At 35.8% G+C, this 20,923-nt stretch overlaps 1 protein-coding gene across 2 annotated transcripts in view; it reads right to left on the bottom strand.

Annotated features, from left to right (window-relative positions):
• Positions 1–20,923, bottom strand: part of TNPO1 (transportin 1) — a 55,879-nt gene that overhangs the window by 15,717 nt on the left and 19,239 nt on the right. For both annotated transcript variants that reach the window (XR_002481882.1, XM_021711550.1), the window contains exons 6-18: positions 19,183–19,305; positions 17,108–17,226; positions 14,193–14,253; positions 13,176–13,344; positions 10,756–10,908; positions 9,823–10,048; positions 7,861–8,032; positions 6,257–6,343; positions 5,084–5,191; positions 4,824–4,982; positions 4,656–4,743; positions 2,409–2,507; positions 2,130–2,225 (exon numbers count right to left, since the gene is read on the bottom strand). Coding sequence is in view for 1 of the 2 variants with exons in the window: in XM_021711550.1 (XP_021567225.1) it covers positions 2,130–2,225; positions 2,409–2,507; positions 4,656–4,743; positions 4,824–4,982; positions 5,084–5,191; positions 6,257–6,343; positions 7,861–8,032; positions 9,823–10,048; positions 10,756–10,908; positions 13,176–13,344; positions 14,193–14,253; positions 17,108–17,226; positions 19,183–19,305 (1,660 nt within the window). In the remaining variant the exon portion in view is untranslated. The remainder of the gene's footprint in view (positions 1–2,129; positions 2,226–2,408; positions 2,508–4,655; positions 4,744–4,823; positions 4,983–5,083; positions 5,192–6,256; positions 6,344–7,860; positions 8,033–9,822; positions 10,049–10,755; positions 10,909–13,175; positions 13,345–14,192; positions 14,254–17,107; positions 17,227–19,182; positions 19,306–20,923) is intronic.

Here is a 20,923-nt window from a genome sequence, read left to right as displayed (position 1 = left end):
TATATTGATTACTTTTATTTTTCTTTAATTTTGAAAGGGGCAAACATATTCAACATCAAAATTCAGAAAGTTCTTAAACTTACAAAGAGCTAAAACAAGCGCAACTCAGAACTGCATTCTGCAATTCAAAGGTACATACATATAAATACATTTATACACACGAGAAAAAATACAAACAGAAAACAAACCATGAGGTGCTTTAATGGTGTTCTCTCAAAAACTTACAGGTTAACCTTTCATAAAAAAAGGGTGGGGGGGTAAAGAAAAATGTTTAAGGATTACTTGAAGCAAACTACACAGATAATACTAAAATCCAGCAGATTCATATGAAGCAAGAGAAAGAAAACCTATGTTCAAAAGACACAAACTATGCAACATTCTCATTAAACAGGCAGGTATGAACAATCCAATGAAACATGCGATAAAGCAGATGATGGTCCACTGACAAAGTTCAGTGTAGGATATACCAATCATAAGAACAATTTTAAATTTAAAAAACCCACATATATATATACATACATATATATATATATATATAAATTTGGAGTCTCACTTTGTCGCTTAGGCTGGAGTGCAATGGCATGCTCAGGGCCACCGCAACCTCAAACTGCTGGGCTCAGGCAATCCTTCCCTCCAGCCTTCCAAGTAGCTGGAACTACAGGCACGCGCTACCATGCCCAGCTGATTTTTTAAAAATTTATTTATTGTAGACATGAGGTCTTGCCAAGTTGCCCAGGCAGGTCTCGAATCCGTGAACTCAAGTAATCCTCTCACCTCTGCCTCCCAAAGTGCTGGGATTACAGGCGTGAGCCACTGCGCCCAGCTTAAAAAACCCATTCTTTTGGGTAGGAAATGAAACAATACTTTATGCAGTAACTTGTGTTAAGAGTAATCTAACAAATCCCAAGTGAGTTTTCTTAATATCACTATCAACTTATGGGGGGGTATTACCAAACATTTTATTATTTTCTTGGGATATAATTGTATAAATAAAGACAATTCGTTCTAAGAACTATATAACAAATTCACCAGCTGATATCCTACAAGAAACTTTAATATACATTACACTCAACATTTATTTGCAGTTATGCATTCACATTTAAAAATAAATAGAAGTTTCTTTAGGTTCAACAATTATTTTATAATGGCAAGTGTTTCAAATCTGAATGTCATGTATAGGTACTGCATTCTGAAGAGATAAAAACCTGACAATATTTCATCACCACCCTAAACACAGACTTTTATACTTTCCAGCAAGAAAACCAAATTCATTTTTTGAAATAAACAGTACCCATACAGCCAAACAGCCAGATAACTGTTTCATACTTAAAAGATTTCCTTCCATACCAATAAACATCCATTTTAATCACATTAGAATAAAATAATCTAAAAATACCAAATTAAAATGCCTTTTAAAAGGAACTTTCTTATTTGGAAAATCTTATTTTGATCTTTGTCTAGTCTTTTGATAGGATGCTCATTGACTAGGAATAAATTATGAGAATTATCTTAGTATATAAGGGATGTGCCTGAATGAAAATGAAATTTAAATCTTTCATCACTGTAAGTTAACAATCAAAGAAAAGACCCAATCATTCCTAAATGTGTTCTATAGTATGGAAGGTACTCTTTACTATAAAACATGCTCTCTATAAATGCAAAAGAGAAACAAGCCTCCTAAATTAAAAATCAATCCCATAATACTGCCTAAATTCCCATTATGAAGAAAATTATGATGAGATACAAACTACATACGCTGTTGTTAACCAATCAGCCACTAACTCGCAATCTATTTTTGGCCACATTTTTACTACCTCCGAGTTCCCAGTTTCTCTTCTAATTAATTTAAAAGCAAAATTCATATGGTTCCATTATCTTAGCTCGGATCCATATAGTAAATGTTAAAACACTCAAGTAACGGAAAAAGCGGTTTTCAAAAGTTTCTGAAAACTAATTATAGACTGTAATTAAACCAGTACATTTCATTAGCGAGAATCCAAAATAGCTGTTAAATAAATAATAAGCTGGGTTTCAAAAGCTAGCTTTGCTTTGGTTTCTCTACGCATCTCAATGTAAAACTGAAAGGCAACTAATTCTTTGTCCACTCAAACAGTTCAGTCAAATGGTACCTGTATTCTCTAACAACGTCTTTGGTGTGTTGGGTCTGTTAATGATCTCTACCAGCTGGTGCAACACCATAGGAATATAAGGCTGCATCTCTATACCTAGGTCATCCCAAGAGAAAAGAAAAAAAGAAAACTGAATGTCAAAATGAAATATTTTGTGTCCCTTATTAATACTGACATGTCATACATACAAAGAAAAATAATTTAAACCTTAAAAAGCAATTACAGAAATATCAAGGCACCTAAAAATGTGTACTTTTAATGAGGGCGAAAAAATCTTACCCATTTGAATGGAAATTTCTCCAGTTGCCCATGTGGCATTGTTGCAGACTGAAATGAACTCTGGATTTAGGTTGGTTCCCAATATTGGCATGAAATCGGCTAGAAAAAAAATACATTAAACTGTGTAGCAAACTTCTCAATAGGAGTGTATTGTACTTTAAAGAAAATCTCCTAGGTAGAAACCTGAAATCTAGCCAAGAAATACCACTTTTCACCATTAAAAAAATATTGCGACAAGGATTATAAAATTGGTGAAAAAAAAGGCAACTGTATTTAAAAATATTGTAAAAGAAAACGGTCATATTTATCTTAAGAAACCGAAGGAGGCAGGCAATACATGACTACTTAACTTTCATTTAAGTAGAACAGAAAACACAGTTTTGGTATATTTTACCTGTCACTAAAAAGAGTTGGTCGGAGTAATCGCTTGTCGTCAGACTAAGAAAATTCAAAGTGCAAGTGGAGAAAACATGAAAAAAAGAAATTTCTTTAAACCTGGCTTTTCATATATAGAAAAAACTGTTAAAAAAATCAACGATTTTGGCTTGTAAAGCAACTTTCACCTAGAGTTTACATTGTGGTCTCTAACTATCTTCCACTAAAAACCATTAAAGACTCTCAGTAATATGTCACACTCCAGTAAATATGAAAAATAAGTCTGGGCTATTTTGTCACTAAAGGAAGGACTCACAAGCCAACTTGGTTAAGTTCCCACTGCTAGCAGCACAACTGGAATATCATGAGATCATACTAACAACCAAAAAAACCAACACAAACTAAACTCTGAAAACACTGAAGATATGTTTGAAGAACACTGGGAATTAATTCATTATTTTGGAAATAGGCAAAGACATGAAAATAATCAAATAATTATCCCACCTCTCCTATCTGCTTTGTACTCTGGGCCACAATTTAACTTAACTGGACATGTATTGATAACAGTGGAGGATGGATGATAGGGGGGATTGTTAAACTTTTTTTCTATTTTTGTGCTCTCAACATTTTTTTTTTTTTTTTTAACAATAAAAAGCAAAAAAATGAAAACTAAATTCCTTCACATAGCTTGAACCTGGCCAGGTGCAGTAGATCATGCTGTAAACCCAACACTTTGGGAGTCCAAGGTAGGAGGACTGCCTGAGCTGAAAGAGTTCGAGACCCGTCTCTACAAAAACAATCAAACAAAAAACCCAAAAACTGGTTGGGCATGGTGATACATGCCTGTAATCCTAGCTACTCAGGAGGCTGAGGCAGAAGGATCATTTGAGCCCAGAAAGTAGAGGCTGTGGTGAGTCACGATTGCATCACTGCACTACAGCCTGGGCAACAGAGTGACACTCTGACTCAAAGAAAAAGAAAAAAGAAAAAAAAAAAAGCAAGCTTACATCCCCAAACTAAATGAGATAAAAAGTATACGACAAACTTTCCATAAAACAAAAATTCATTAGGCTTAAACTTGATGATTCTTAATATATTATGATTAATGCTATTACTCAAGGTTCAAAAATACGGTTATTACTCAAAAACACAACTGTATCAAATGAAAAACCACCCATGTCAATGCTTTAAACTAAGAGTTAAATAAAATATTATAAACAACTCTCACTTAACACACTGGGATATAGAAAGGGGGAAAAAGTCCATTTAGCCCATGAGTTTGAGAACAATTCAGGATACAACATTCAAAAAGTCCCTTATTTCCTTCACAAAAGGCCAAGACAAATGCTATGTAATTAAAATAGATTAACAACTCATTTACTTTTAAATGTGGTATTTGTTGGACGTTTTCTATGGTATCTGAAAAAGTATGCTGGTTTATTAGAGAAGAAAATCAGATTATTACTATTTCTGGGTACCCCTACCAAAAAAGAGGCTTCTCAAACCACCACCACCACCACCACCACCAGTTAACTAGCACAGAGCACCAAGCAAAAATAACAACTATTCATTAACTACCACACAGTACCAAAGCTTCACTAGTGAGCATGGCCTTTAACTCTAAATCATACTACTCAACTTTCCTGCAGTCACAGGAGTGCCTCCAAAGCTGCTAAAGTGATGGTGAATTCAAGAAAACAGAGGTTTTCTCCCATTCTATCTGCTTCAGTTAAAGCAACTTGACTATAAATAGTAAAATGCATACTTAGAAATACTGGGATTCCATGCAGTTTCAGTTTACTAATAAAAAATAAAGCTGATATAAAAACGATTTTTAAAAACCATATTCATATCAGTAGAACATACTCATACCTATACAAGGCTTAACATGCTGAAAGCAAGCTTTTGTCAGGTCACCTAAGAGGGCAAAAGAACTCTGTCGAACTTCTGGCATCTTATCCTACAAGAAAGAAGAAGAAATTAACTCCAAGGTGACACAGAGAGCCAGATTTCAATTTACTGTAACCTTGCAGGTCTCACCTGCATGCATTGATACATCAGCGTTAGGATGTTACTTCGGGCTACCAGCTGTTCAATGTTGCCTCCAAGTCCTTCTGTCAGGCCACTCAGTAAATCAAGAGCCACTATCATAAAATCTTTATCTGGAGCCTCATACTGATCTGGTTGAGCGTTATTCAGCTGAAATTAGACACATGTTTTTCGAAGTTTGCTTTTAGCCAACTACTGAAGAAGTCTGCATGCTTATGATGCCGAGAAGGGAAAGATATTGAAAAAAATACCATGGCTTGTGCAAGAGTCTTCTGTACCAGGTTGACACAGCGCTGATACACGGGTTCACAGTAGGGAAGGAAGCCAGACTGCAGGGCGGTGGCAACCGAAGACAGGCACTAGAGTGAATGAAGCACATTGCTCACTTCCTGGGCGGACTTAAGACTGGGACAAACGCCTGAATGGCGCTCAGTAAGATGCGGGCCGCTGACGAGTCTGTTCTACTAATGTCTATAGTAGCAGGCTGATTTTTTTCAAGCCTCTCCTTTGGAAGCCATTCGTTGTTAGTTTGCCGGTCAATCAGGACAGGCACACTCGGAAGAGAAGTTTCTATAATAAACATTACTCTTCAAGGAAAGATTTACTATTATTTGTTCATACTTCAGATCAAAAGTATTTTAAAAAAAGAAAATTAAACACTATAGTAAAACAACTATTTACTAGCCCTTACGTTATATTAGGTATAAGTAATTTAGAGACGACTTAAAGTATACTGGTACAACGTGCATATTACATGCAAAAACAATATCATTTTATATAAGGGACTTGAGCAGCCTTGATTTTAGCATCCACAGGGAGTCTTGGAACCAATCCCCTAAGGATACTGAGGAATGACTGTACACAAGAAATGAGTCACAACAATGATTCCTCTTGTTTTGTTGGGCCCAGAATTAGTCACTACTCGTAGTCACAAGAGATTTAATTTAACTTCTCTGGCTGAGGACAATCAATGGCAAAAATCTGGTGATCTCTGAAATAACAGGGGAAACAATAATGAAAACAACTGACTATATCAATGACAATTAAACTAGGTTTAAGTCACTATACCCAGTGTGTTCAGCTACTTAAACATCATATAAAATAATTTGGGGGCTAAAAAAACGGAGGAAGCACACATGAAAAGAAACGTCAAATGAGACAGAAAAGACAAAGTTCCTCCTTACTGGCACCAAGTCCCAACACGTGTGAGTATACAGTATGTAAATATAAAGCAAATAACACAAGATGTTTAAACTACAATTTATGAGGTAGAGCAGGTTACAAAACATGTCTAATATGATCCTTTGTCTACTGAAGAATATAAATTTACTAACACTTTTCTTATCACATATACCCATTTTGGATTTAAACATGTGTTTCTAGTTAGACACACTGTTAGATTACGTTTTACCAGCTTAGCCCACCTCAAGTAAAGGGAAGAGATCTTTATCTTCATCCTTTAACATGTTCCATTTCTGAATAAGTGGAGGCATTAGCATCTGAATATATTCCTATTTACAATAAAAAACAAAGTTTCACTATCATATGTATACAAGCTCATTTTAGCCTATGAAAATTAGAACCAATTTACAGCAATTGTGTAAAATTATAGAAGGCATTTTAAGACTCAATCTTTGCTCTATGTAGTTCCTTTGAAAACCTTCCTTTCTCTTGCCTGCTTTTTAATTTATATGACTTTGTCTATTCAAGTCATCTCTTATCTTTTTTGAAGCAAAATGTATATAAATATATTGTGATATTAAAATGCATTACTTGTTAAAACACAATCAAGGAAGATCTAAGTTTTACTCTTAAGTGACATAATCTTTTAGTCCTGGTGCCTTTAACATGCAATATGGCTATTGCTATAATTTTAAATGCAGGTAAATTTATAGAAGTAGGTGTAGAAAAAGAGATTCATTTAAATGTCCTTATTTAAGGCGGGCTCGGTGGCTCAGCCTGTAATCCTGTGCCTTGGGAGGCCGAGGTGAATGGATTGCCTGAGCCCGTGGGTTCAAGACCTGCCCGGGCAACTTGGCAAGACCTCATCTCTACAATAAATAAATAAATAATCACCTCCGGCCCACCTCCTCCCTCTTAAAACTACTGAGGCAAGATACTTCTCTTGTCCCACTATTTAGCATTAAAAAAAAAAAAAATCGAATGCTGGAGAACAGAGTATAGCCTGTAATCGCTGGGATTACAGGCTGAGCCACTGAGCCTGGTCTCATTCTGGGTCTTTAAAAAAATGTTTTAATGTTCACCAAAGTTGGTCTTGAACTCCTAGGCTCAAGCAACCCTCCACCGTGGCCTCCCGAAGTGCTGGGATTACAGGCACAAGCTACAGAGCCCAGCATTTTAAACCCTTTACACACCAGTTTCGAATTGTTTTATATAGTGTATACTCCCCATACTTACACATTCTGGTGAGAAAAACAAAGAGGTCTAGATGTACTCTAAAGCTACAGTGTTTATGAAGTGGAAGATACGAAACACTCAAAATCAAGTAAAAGTAGAAATCTAGAGCATGAGAACTTTTTAATATTCCTTCCTTCAGTCATCCCCAAAAGGGCTAGTGCATCCATGTGCAATGCTACGACAATTTCCACACCAAGCAAGGATTATTTAAAAACACTATTTGTGTGTGAGTGTGGTTTTTTAATTTTTATTTTGAGTTAGTGTCAAACCCCTAGACTCAAGAGATCCTCCTGTCTCAGCCTCCCAATGTAACTGGGACTACAGGCATGTACCACCGTGCCTGGCAGGTTTTTTTGTAGAGACGAGGTCTCGCTATGTGCCGCTTAGGCTGGTCTCCAACTCCTGGGCTCAGGCAATCCTCTTGCCTCGACCTCTCAAAGTGCTGGGATTACAGGTGTGAGCCACCGCCCCCCGCCTTACAGCAGCAAACACTATCAACACTATCTGCTTACGTTTTCCAAAATGCTTTTGATTCCTGTATATACATCAACTTATTGGCTAGAAGTATGCTAAGCACTACTTTCCATAACAGTTAATTACTGACACTTACCGGTTTATTTAAATGATGGCCTACTGAATCTGCTAATGTTCCTATGGCATCATAAAGAATGAGCAGGTTCTTATGCTGGTATTTACTAAATGCAAAGACCAGGGTGTCAAGGATGTACGCAAGGTAAGGAACAAGTTCTGTACAAGCCTCCTCTTCTAGGGTAGCAAAGGCACTGTAATTTCACAAAGAGAGAACACTTAGTGGTGCACAAAAGGAGCAGCTTTCTTCACTGCTTCACGGACCCATGTAGATAAAAGGAACCGTTCACGAAAACAGAAAACTAAGCTTGTTATTTATAGACCATCTATTTACACTTTATATGTCTATATCCTTGACTCAATCACACCAGATTTTCATTATTTCTTTTCCATTCCTCATCATTTCTTTCCTTCTAAGAGGCTGTCATCCATGGACATTCGCTTATGGATGATTTACTACTATGGTAAAATCTAAAACTAAAATGTTGTTGGTCTTTGTATTTATTCTTTTAACATGTTTATTTCATCATTGAGGGCTGGGAATATACAACGAACGAAACAGTGTCCTCTTTCTCAGGGAGCTTACATTCTAGTGACCATTCTAGATGAAAGAAATCAGAATTCAGACTGTTATACTCTACATGCATACCATGTTATACTCCACTTTACATGCATACCAAAGGTCACAAAATGAAACATTTCAACATTATTGTTGAGATAAGAGCACAGCAGTATCACACCTCCTCAAATGTTTCTATAACTCCTACACTATGCATTAAAGTGTATAGCACAACTGTTACTATAAATATGCCTCACGTGTATGGCTTTATCTATTAGGTTAAATAGACAATTTCCTAAAATGGCTTACGCCATTTGTTAATGAAAACCCTATTCACCAGCACTGTGAACTATCCTTCCACTTCCTTTGTAGCACTTGCCATAAATTATTATAAAGTTGTTTGATATTTTCAACTAGCCTGTAAGTTTCAAAATGGCAGGGACTATAAACCCAGCATTGAGTATGGACTTAACAATAGCTTTAAAAAAGTGAATAAACTACAGGAAATCCAATATAATCTACACGCCCCCCACGACCCTCTTCAAAAAAATTTAGTACTATTAATCACCATATTCCCCTTGTTTAACTTTCTTTCATTTCACTAAGAACTGAAACCTTTCCAGATATTACTGTTTCAGATCTATTAAGGTCCCAATCAAATTTATTTTCACTTTTTCAACAGTTATTTCTTCCTACCAAAGTCAACGCTAAATGCAAATCTACCTGAAAAATCAAGAGCTACAAACATAAGTGACTGGCCCTTTTAGAACCTAAGTTTGTCCGGGAAACTGGGGTGTTTGTAGTAATGAAAGCAAATGTTGGTCTGATATAAAGAGACAGCCCCCAAACTAACCAATATAACAGCTACTGAAGCAGATCTACAAAGCACCCAAGAGCCTTAGTTGATACAAAGTGACAGAGCAGAGGTCACTGTGGGACTTTTTATGGAGTTACGGTGGTTGACCTGTAGTCTAAGGATGTGAATCTGCTCAAACTTTGTCGTTCCTTCCAGAGTAGGAGTCCTGCCATTACCACTTCAGATGTTTAAGGGAATTAGGGTATAAGACGATTTTGTTGCCACTGGGTAAGAAAAAAATGAGCCAAGGAAGAAACAGCCAACACTGATGTCTAGTTAGTGTTATATTTAGATTTATAAAATGATCAGGTAAAAGCTATAAGTACATGATATGTTTCCAGCCAAAGGAAACGTATAAAGTATGCTAATGTGCAAGCCCAAAAGTTACAGGTCAGACCTGAAAAACCTCAAGAAAAAGGGAAAACTGAACTTCCTGGCATAGCTGAAATGTTTTCATCATGAAATACTCCACGTGTGGTTTAACGCCAATATTCCACCCCAAGGCTGAAAACAAGCTGCTCACTTAGATCCCACTCCCACAAAGAACGCTGCATTATGATTCATCCCACCTGCAGGCAGCTTCTTGTACTCTCTTGTTGCTATCCAGGATACGCTTTAGCAATTCGGTCATTAACGGCTTCAGGTACGTGTCTGGCGGCTGGCTGACTACCCAGTGTGCATAGCGGCTAAGAGTCCAGCATGTTATGGAACGCACGAGAGCCTTTTTATCAGAGAGGCACTGAATAAGGTGAGGAATAAGCTCAGGCAGGTACGGAATCATGCCCTGCATGCAACCTAGAAAAAAATAACAGAAATCTTTCAAAGTGCTAAAATCTGGTTAAAATTTTTCTTGTGGAACACTAACATGATCCATGTATCCATGAAATTACTGAAAATATTTCCAATGATATAAATATATAATAATCTATACAAAAATAATTTTTAAAAAACTGAAATTAGAGTTAACTGCTCCTGAGTATTTTACAATACAACCTAATTTTACCTATGCTACACAAATTATAGCTTTCAGAAATGCCTGTGAAGTGTTTCAATTTCTTGTAATAGATGTTAAATAACTCTTTATATAAAGAGAATGACAACACTCTTGCCTTACTAAGTTTCCTACACTTACCTAGAAAATAAAGATAGTTTTCTAGCAAGAGGATGCTTCAGACAGAGTCCTCTCAATCTGCTCCATTTGTTTTAACAAAAGTATCTGCAATCTATGTGGCAGGGGTGAGAAGCAAGCCTATGGCTGTTTCATAGTTAACTGGAGTTCAAAGTACAAATTTATCCTGAGACAGATTTTGTATTCAATTGTCCCTTTAAAGTTAGTTCGTATCACAGTCTTGTCTACCCCACACCAGCACCATGAGAGCAAAGTAGTATGTGAATTCAAGAGTGTGAAGTCTTTACTTACATAGCAGTAACAGTTCCTTGAAGTAGCGAGCCTTATTAGTACCTATACAGAACTTTATAAATCAAACTGGACTTGGACTTGCCTTCAGCAATGGCTCCTAAAACCAAGATGCCTGACTCTTTAACAACCCACTCATGATGAAAAAGTAATTCTTTCAAAAGGGGCAAAATGTGTGGCAGCAGTTCATCACGGTACACATTTGCAAGCACGTCTAGGGCAGCAGCAGAACATTTTCCTAGGAAAATATTTAAATCCAAGGAATTATATTAATCTCAATGTTTAATCACATAGGTAAAACAAGCATTTACTGTATACATACTTTATTCATATCTCTACAGAGTTTCAAAGACTTCAATAGGAGGTAGCCTGCCACATGAAAAAATTCTCAATTAAAAGGAATACTTTTTATGACAAAGAATTAGCAAATTATGAAGACATTCTATTCTCTACATGATTGTCATACTAGAATTCTTTTGCCTATACAGAAAAATTAAAACAAATACTGTTTGACTCAATTCAATGCTTCCAATATTATGTCTACGTAATGATACCCACTGCTACAATCCTGTAGCAAAACACATAGCTAACACCACTTAATATTTCTAGTGGGTAAATAATTTAGAATCAAATATGTAATTAATTAGTTGGAAGTTAGGTGCATACATTGGAACGAGTCACCAACACATGAAGCATGCAATAAGCTAGAAAATACTCTTCTCTTTATAGACAAAGGATTAGCTATGAGACTATAAATTAATTCATGTTTCATTAATACAATTTAGAGAAGACAATAATTTATACAAAAATAATAACAAAAAATATAATTTTAACTGCTATGGACTGAAATGTGTCCTCCAAAGTTCATGTGTTGGAAACTTAATCCCCAATCTGACAATGTTGGAAGCCTAAAGAGATGACTAGGTCATGAAAGCTCTGTAAATGGATTCATGTCTTTAATGCAGGAGTGAGTGAGTTATTGAGAAAGGTGGTTTATTCTAAAAGTGAGTTCTCCTCTCACATGTGCTCTTTAGCTTTTCTGTCATGGGAAGCAAGGTCAGGTGCAGCACCTTGATCCTTGATTTCCCAGCTTCCAGAACCACAAGCCAAATAAATTTCTGTTCATTATAAATACCCAGTTCTCAGGTATCCTGTTATAGCAGCACAAAATGAATGAACTAAGAAAGTACCAACATTTTTCTAATGTAAACTAGGCAGAGGAAGGAAATGGTTAATCACAAACTATTAGATAATAATAAAATCCTCTGCATTAAAAAAATAAATAAAACAATTACACTGGCCAGAAGTTAACACCTTACCCATCAATACGAATCTTAGTTACACCATATGGCAGATCCATGCAAGTGAAATCTGTATGAACTAATTTAGAACAAGGCACACAATTTACAGGAAAAAACCCCCAGAATATATATAAACTGGTTTCATCTTTGGAAATATTTCTCCTCCAAAAAAGATCTATGTTTTTCCACATGTGCAAAAAAGCTTCTGGAAGGATATAAAGATGAGTAGAATGTGATAAGGAAGTGTCCCCTCCATTGTACTTATTACTTTTGTAGAGTTATCTATAACTCTGATCTATTGTGCTGCTCAATCTGAAAGCAGGAATACACCGGGAGGTAGGTTTGTGACAGCGTGAAGACCTTGGGTTGTTGAGATAAGTAAGACTTGGGTTCCAACACTGCATGTACCTTCAGTACTAGCTATGCTAACTTTAGATACGTTTCTCTTCTTGTAGTTGTCTTACCCATCTAAGACTGTTGGAAGGATTAAACATGATATGCATTCAAAGTCCTTGGCCTAGTGTCTGGCACATTAAAGCACTCTAAAAGAAACTGAAGAGGCAACAGAAGAATTAGCATTATCTAACCAAATGAATTACAAAGCCCAGTCTGATGATGCATGTTTTTAACCATGTTATCGCAGGTATGAAAAATCTCGATACTTTTTTTTCTGGAGTGCATTGGCACAATCAGGACTCACTGCAGCCTTCACCTCCAAGGCTCAGGCAACTCTTCTGCCTCAGCTTCCTGAGTGGCTGGGATGACAGGTGTGCACCACCACACCTAGCAAACTTTTAGATATTTTATAGAGACAAGGTATACAGGCTCCTCCTCAGTTGAGAATGTGGGCCAGAATGCCAGCTACACAGATGATGTGGATTTGCAGTTAAGAGTGAAAATTAATTTATTTTAAAAAGCACATTTTGTAAGTTTTAAATACGACAAAGCCATTTACATTATGCTATTATTATATCCTATTTATAGCATAATGTATATATTACATGCTATTGTGTTTGTATTATTTTGTTATATTACAGAAGACAATTTGACTATAGAACAGAATATCCTATTATTCTGGAATTATGTATGACAGCCAATTCTCACACAAATCATCACAAAACCCCCACCTATGTTAAGAAGCAGGAAAAGCTCTGCAGCCATGTCCTCAAAGCAGGCAACTGCGCTTTTCCCTGCTCTGACTTACTGAGATTCCAGTCCGAAATTGTATCGTCATCATCCATTTCATCATCATCATCATCTTCCTCTTCAATTCCATCTTCATCATGCTGCTGAGCTACTGTCCTTGATCGATGAAAACGTGGCCTTATATCCTGCTCGCTATCGGGAATCGTTTCATCTTCTTCAACGTCACCCTTTTTTGTTGAAAGAAAAATCTTTGGTGTCATTCACTATAAGCTAATAATATGTACGTTAGTCAAAGAATCAGAATGTCCAGAGAAGGGCACGCACAGGATTCTGAAGTATAATTCCTGAGTGATTAAGAACCACCCCCAGTATAGAAAATATGCCTTGCAAAGGGGAGAACAGACTAACACGTAACACCTGTTAGGATATCAGGCCCTTTCAGTCAACTACACTACCTCCACTGTTGTAATCTAAGTTTACCTTAATCAAATTCAGATCAACATATTTAAGAAGTAATACTTTTAGTGGTGCATGGTGGCTCATACCTCTAATTCTAGCACTTTGAAAGGCTGAGGCGGGAGGACTGCTTGAGTCTAGGAGTTCGAGACTAGCCTGGGCAACATAACAAGAACCCATCTCTACAAAATATCAAGAAATTAGTTGAGTATGATGGCAAGCATCTGTAGCCCCAGCTACTTGGGAGGTTGAGGCAGAAGGATTGCCTGAGCCCAGGGGATTAAGGCTGGGATGAGCCATGATTGTGCCACTGCACTTTGGCCTGGGTGACAGAGTGAGACCCCAACTCCCTCCCAAAGTAATACTTTAAAATAAACTCCAAGTAATAATCAAGGGGAAATTAAGGATAGCCCTACTAATAGCACCATGTAGTTTCAATTAAGCAAGAATTTATCATCCAAATTTATGTTTGTTTTTAACCTTTGAACTTCTGTGGCCTATTATATATAGCAGAAAGTCTATTTACATATAGTCTAATAAATGTTTTATAGCCCAAATCCAAAGATGTACTAAGTCAACATAAAAATCACCTTCCTTATTTGTCAAAAAATGTCCTTACCTTAAGTAGGATAATATCAATATCTGAGTACTTCATGCCATTCACCAACACAGGAATCAACCTATAAAAAAATTCATAAAACAAAGATCTAAAGATCTCATTAGAATAATTAACAAGTCTTAGCAACCTCATGTATAATCATAAAACCAAAGAGACAGCCATGGGTAATACTGTCTTTGAGCACCAGGGATATACATGCCTACCTTCATTTAGTGAAGGAATAATAATAGGGAAAAGGAAGCAGTGAAATGTAAAATTCTCTAGATAGATTTTAAAAATGTGGGCCAGCCAAACTTTCATGCTCAACGTCTTCTAAATTCTAAAATAAAGATTTACAGTAATTAAACATTATAGCTAACATAATTTAACTAGGCAAGATTTATATAAATAGAGCTATATTTTGTAAGATACAGGTATTCTGCAGGAATCTGGATCACTAACAGTTTAAATCACTGATGATTTTCTCTGTCAACAATTTCAAAGAAATGGTGAGAACAGATGTCAGACTATGAGATAATGAAGAGTTAACCAGATGTGTGCTAAAGTAAAGACAGTGAGCCCCATCTACTCTTTGAATTTTTTTAAGAAAGAAAAAATTTGCAGCAAGCTAAAAAAGTTATGAAAAAATAAAAGTTGAAAGAGAATATATCTATCTGATGCAGTAAGGTCCCTCAGTATAAGACAAAACAATTATACTATGCATAGTTTAAGTAGAAAGATGGGTTAGGAGGGGACAATTCACATGAAAACATCTCTGTAAATTTAGAGGCAAGATGAATGATCACCTGCTTTCTCTATTAAGCAGAAGTGCTCAAAGTGAATGAAGAGAACTTTAGAAGAGTAATAAAGATCTGAAATAGATGCTCCAGTGAATGAAAGATAAAAAGTGATCTGAAACAAGGGCTAGCAAGTAGTGTGAAGGGTTCACTTAAAGATGAAAACCATGGATTTCCACAGCCAACAATCCCCCAGACACTAACCTTCCCCAATAGTAATCAACAGTCTAGTTAAAGACGTGAAAACAGTTCAGTTAATCCAGAGTGCAGATAGACAGATGCAGGTTAGATGGCAGTTTATGGTCAGTATGGTTTATTTGTGGTTATGATGTCAGACAGGGAAGGAATAAAAGAATTTGAGATTAAAACACAAAGAGATCAAGGGTCTTGGCATGGGGTGGCCGATGGGCCTAGTAAGGCTTTTAGAAAATAAGGTGTTGGTAAAGCTCAGAAAGTAAGATTGAGGTAGGAAGTGAAATATGGAAGTTAACTCTGACCATATGGCAATCTGGCATGTGTCTGACCAACTCCAATCATGCAAGGCAGATCATTATTTTTGAATGGGCCTAACTGTTAAGAAGCTTTCTCCTAAAGCCTCATTGCAGCTATTAAAAATAAGAGATTTTAATGTAACATCACATAAAGGTGCTAATACCAACAATAAATGTTTACTGAATTCTTAATATGTGCTGGGCATTAGTCTATTATATATGGATAATCCACATAACAGCCCTGCAAGATATTAATGCACAAGAACAAAGGTAGGAAAAACTCAATTTTTTTGGGGGGAAAACAGTGAAATGAAGAACTGCTCTACCAGATTAAAAAAAAATTAAATGCTTCATAATCAAAATAGTATAGTACTTGTTTTTCAAAAAAGAGCAGGCGCTAATCTTTTAGCCTGCTACCAAATTCCTGCATATTTTAAGAATGTTTAGATTATATTAGTGTCATGATGGAGTTAGAGAACCTAGTTATAAATGTATATTTTCAATACTATCTTCTAATGGTACAGCCTACATTTTTATTAAGAGAATCTCTTCAGTTTCTATAAAAATTATGTTTATGACTTTAAGAATTGTATGACCCCATTGTAAGACTCAAAGAGATCACAAAAATGGTATTACAAATTAGAGAGAAAAAGAATAATACATGAATTTTCTGAAGAGAAAAAAATCTATTTGGTGCATCACACCTTACCCACTCCCTTAAATAAATTCCTGACTGATGAGAATTGCTGTTTCCTTGTTGGAGAAAGATTTTACTGGGGGGGGGGGGGGAACAACGACCAAATCCGAATTTTTGTTTTTTGCTCATCCAGATGGCTAAGATTAGAGAAATTAAAATTAATGGCTGACAAAGTTGTGACAGAATAGATATTGCTAGTGGGGTGTAAACCAATATAAGTCTCCTGGAGAAAAATTTAGAATATTTACGAAGAGCTTTTAAAATGCTCACATACTTTGACCTTTGAAAAAAACTGCTCCTAGGAATTCTAACAGAAAGAAATAACCTTTTATGGACAAAGAAAGATGTTCACTCTAGGATTATTAATGATTAGAAAAAGCCAAACAACCTAAATATTCAACAGAGAAAATACATGTAATAGTAGTCAGTTTGATATATATGGTACGTACACCACAATGGATTATTACTACTAACGTTTTTAAGACTTATGTAATGGAGAAAAATACAAAGCATACAATAACTGAAAAAACAGTGTAACCAAATTTTAAGCACTAATTTTTATGTTAAGCACACTATATATTATCAAACCAAATTCTTCCCCAAATACCCAAAATATGTGGCACTCAGTATATGGTACTTTCATAGAAAATAAAAACAAAAAAACACTGAGAGATGACACACCAAAAATACTGAGCGTGATTACTCAGGGTGATGAAAATCCAGAAAACTTAGAACTGTCTTCTATGACCCCATATTACTTTATTTTCAGAAAAAAGTAAGCACTACTTTGAAAAATTCTTTTACTTATTATATCAACAATAAAATTGAGTCTGACTTCTTTAGAACCTCACTCCCTGATGGCAGAAGAATAAATTTTATAAAAATATAAAATGAGGAACCACTGTGAAAAAATTAAAGAACAAGGCTGCATTTACAAGACGGAACACTTACTTAGGAAGATGCCTTATGAGTACATCTTTGCATATTGGCTGCTCAGCCAAAGTTAGCCAAAATTCGCAGGCTTCTAAAGCCACATTTTCATCTTGATCTTGAGTCCTCTGTAGCATGTACTGTAAACAAAGGATCCTTAATATTAATCAGTTTAAATCACACAATTAATATAAACTCTATCCTGTATCAGGCCTTTGACTTTATTGTGGGTTTCAACCTAGGCTTCTGAATTTTAAAGCTTCCTACATTGATTCTAAAATGTGGCTACATTTAAGAACCACTGATTTAGAATATTGCCCAATGAAGAGTGTGCAGTTCAAGTACTGTTTATCCGTTTCTGTGTAAGTGTATTTTATTAAACCACTGAGATTTTAAAAATGTGAATGCTAATCAAATATTAAGACTTCTTAGAAACATAAAGAACTCCATTATATATTTATTTATTTTGTTCTTATTTTTCTGAGATGGGATTTCACTTGGTTGCCCTGGCGGGAGTACAGTGCCATGATCTCAGCTCACTGCTGCTTCACACTCCTGGCCTCAAGTGATCCTCTGGCCTTGACCTCCCCAAGTGATGAGATTACAGACATGAGCCTTCACTACGCCTGCCTTCATTGTATCTTTCTAAAAATGAAGACTCCTCAGAACTACCAAAGTTATCTCATGTAACATATATAGACTTTCACAAATCTAAAGTGATATAAACACATCAAAACTATAAAAATCATTAAAAAAAAAAAAGATTTGGAAAGAAGTGGTCGCATCTCTTAGCATGACTATAGCTTATAATTCTTTATAACATAGGTTTATCATTTCCTCTCAACACACCAAGCCAAATTCACCAGTGACTTCCCAGAGTCACTGAGGCAAGAAATGGGGTCAATTAATGAATTAATTCCTCATCCAAGTCCCTCTTCTAGATCGAAACATCTCACTTGACAAAATACGGCAACACAACTGTCATATGACAGCCCCTATTACATGCCACGTCATGTCCTACTCCTATGCTGAATACTGCTGGAAAAAAAACTAACATCATACATTAAGGCCCTCCAGCTATGACCTAGCAACTGATAAAATTTCTTCACATACAATTTCTTCACATTCTCATCTTTGCAAACAATTCCATATGACTCTTCGACAAGAAAGGTTCATCAGAGAAAATATCATTTATCTTCATCTTATGTTGGTACATATTCTTATCTCTACAACTATTTTTCCTAAAGCTTTTAGAACAGGAGTTGCTGCATTCCACGAATGCTAGCCTTTTAACAGATCTTAGACCTTATCCTTTAAAAAAAGATTCTCCTTCTCTATATGATATGAAACTTTGGAAGTGAAAGGGAGGCTCTAGAATACATACTATGTAAAAACATTTCCAAAGCTATATATGTAGACATACAACTATACCCTACAATATATAAATGGTATTGTTTGACTCTTGCAGTAACTGAGTATTGCCTAAACAGTAATTCTAATAATAATAATTTTGTTATTATGTATTTCTTCCTTTACATATGACTAAACTGTGATCAATGCACTTAGAACTTCCCAGTAAAATCATTTTAATCACACAGGGATTGAAAGAGAGTCTTTTAAAATTTAATTGGTCTGCTGAAACTATTATAGCTATGTCAAAAATCTCATCATTTCCACAAACCACAACTTAATCAGATAAATTTTTACCAGTAATTGGTTGAGAGGAAACTCTTAAAAGCTAAGTTTCTAAACTCTAAGGACTGTAAATCTAATGACACAAGAACATGCTATTTAATCTCTTAAAGATTGATTGATCATTTAGTTTAAGCCCACATTTCAGTCAACAAAAACCAAAACATTACCTAGTTATCCATATTGATATATCCGTGCCCTTAAGTAACTTTTTCCATAACATCTCAAATAAGAAAGAAAAAACCCAAAGATAATTTAAAATTTTAAGACAATCACAATGATTTTTTTATAGGCATCCACCCAGCATGTTGTATAAATTAGAAAACTATGATTTCCATTATACATTTTGTATGCAACAATTTTCCTGGGGGAAAGATGAACAGCCTTTAAATTGCCTGTGTTACCTCAACTATATTATGCATGTGAGGAAGTAGGCGATCCATCCGAACTTCCAGCAGCATCACAAGAGCCCGGCATACATTTTTCCGCACCTCTGGTTCTTCATCACCAGCCAATGCAAACAGATTCTATTGCACAAGAAAAACATTTTTTCTAACTTAAAAATTCCAGTATGTTCAAAAGATTATACACAAGAATAAGAAATCTACAAGCTGGTGACTTTTAAAGAAACCCTAAGAAGATACAGTACAAAAAAAACCCAAACAGGTACACTGGCCTATAACATTAGACTATAAAATAAGAAAAATACGGAGTAACTGACAAAGATTATAATTTTGATAAAAGAAGAAAAGCCATTCTTTCTGATGGACTACAACCAGTTGTGTTCTGAGAAACATCCTGTAGTTTTTAGAAATGAAATACTGTCATCAAGACACGGGCATTTAGTTCATCCAGAAGCAGAGATAGCCACTAAAATACAACTTGATTTACCCCCGAAAATTACTGTCAGACAAGAAGACTATTCCTACCAACCCTAATTTTTAAGGCAGGTGGTAATAGGTTCAAGTTTTATAAAAGCATCAATAGTTGGGAAATAGTGCATATATACTGATTTTCTAACTTAACCCTAAATTGCTGTTGTTCACTGAAAAAAGAATAGTAAATTACTACTTAATCAATCTTATGCTGTTCCTTACAAGTTCTTCTAAGAGGTTAAAAAACCAGTATCTGAATGGGAAACAGAGTATTTTAATCTTCACGACTCCAAGATGTTGTTATTCAATATTACAAATAAGGAAATGGATGGAAGTTAACAGAAGTTAAATAATGTGCTAGTCAGTACAGGAGCTGGGATTTCAACCCAGGTTGTCTTACTCTAATATTATCCACTACATTATACCACCTTTGGATTAAACTAGGCTAAAATAAAAGACTTTGCAGCCATAAAATTTATATATCCCTAGTATCAAGCATAGTGCATGAATCATAGCTGGTAGTAAGAAAAACCCATTAAGACACATTCTAGTTTTAACTTGTAAGTGGCTAAAGCATCTTTATAGCTACTACTCTGATGACAAAGGATGCTCAGAAAGAAGTGGTAATTTTATAATTTTCCAACAGAAACATCAGCAGTCTGGCTTCTAAAGGACTTCTAAAGGTTTCTAAAGAACAGCTGGAAAGAAACGGACAATTAAACTTCACTTTATGAAAATAAAAGTGAACGTGCTTAACGAACTTTAACAATCCTTTCTTTCTTTCTTGAGTTGGAATCTCACTTGGCTGCCCAGGTTGGAGTGCAGTGGCACACTCATGGCCATCCCAGTGTTGACCTGCTGGGCTCTAGCGATCCTTCTACCTCAGTCTTCCAAGTAGCCGGAACTACAGGTGCACGCTACAACACCCAGTTAATTTTTGATTTATTGTAGAGATGAGGTCTCACCAAGTTGCCCAGGTTGGTCTTGAACCTGTGGACTCAGGTAATCCACTTGCCTCGGCCTCCCAAAGTGCTGGGATTACAGGCTAAGACACCGAACCCGTCAACAATCCTTTCAAATGTTGTGTCCAAACAGCAGAGGTTTGGAAAATAAAATACCACTTATGGTCCATGGCTAGAAAATTATGATCTTATCTCCTTGCTTTATCAAAAAGTTCAAAGTACCTGTAGAGTTTTAAAAGTCAACTTTACCGCCCCCCACCCATGCCTCTGGTTTACAACACAAACACTTTTTTTTTTTTTTTTTTTTT

Source organism: Carlito syrichta, unplaced genomic scaffold (genome assembly GCF_000164805.1).
Source record: "Carlito syrichta isolate Samal-C Ts95f unplaced genomic scaffold, Tarsius_syrichta-2.0.1 Scaffold302357, whole genome shotgun sequence".
Taxonomy (NCBI): Eukaryota; Metazoa; Chordata; class Mammalia; order Primates; family Tarsiidae; genus Carlito; species Carlito syrichta.
The sequence above is the reverse complement of the archived record's forward strand: the minus strand, read 5'-3'. Positions and strand labels throughout refer to the sequence as shown.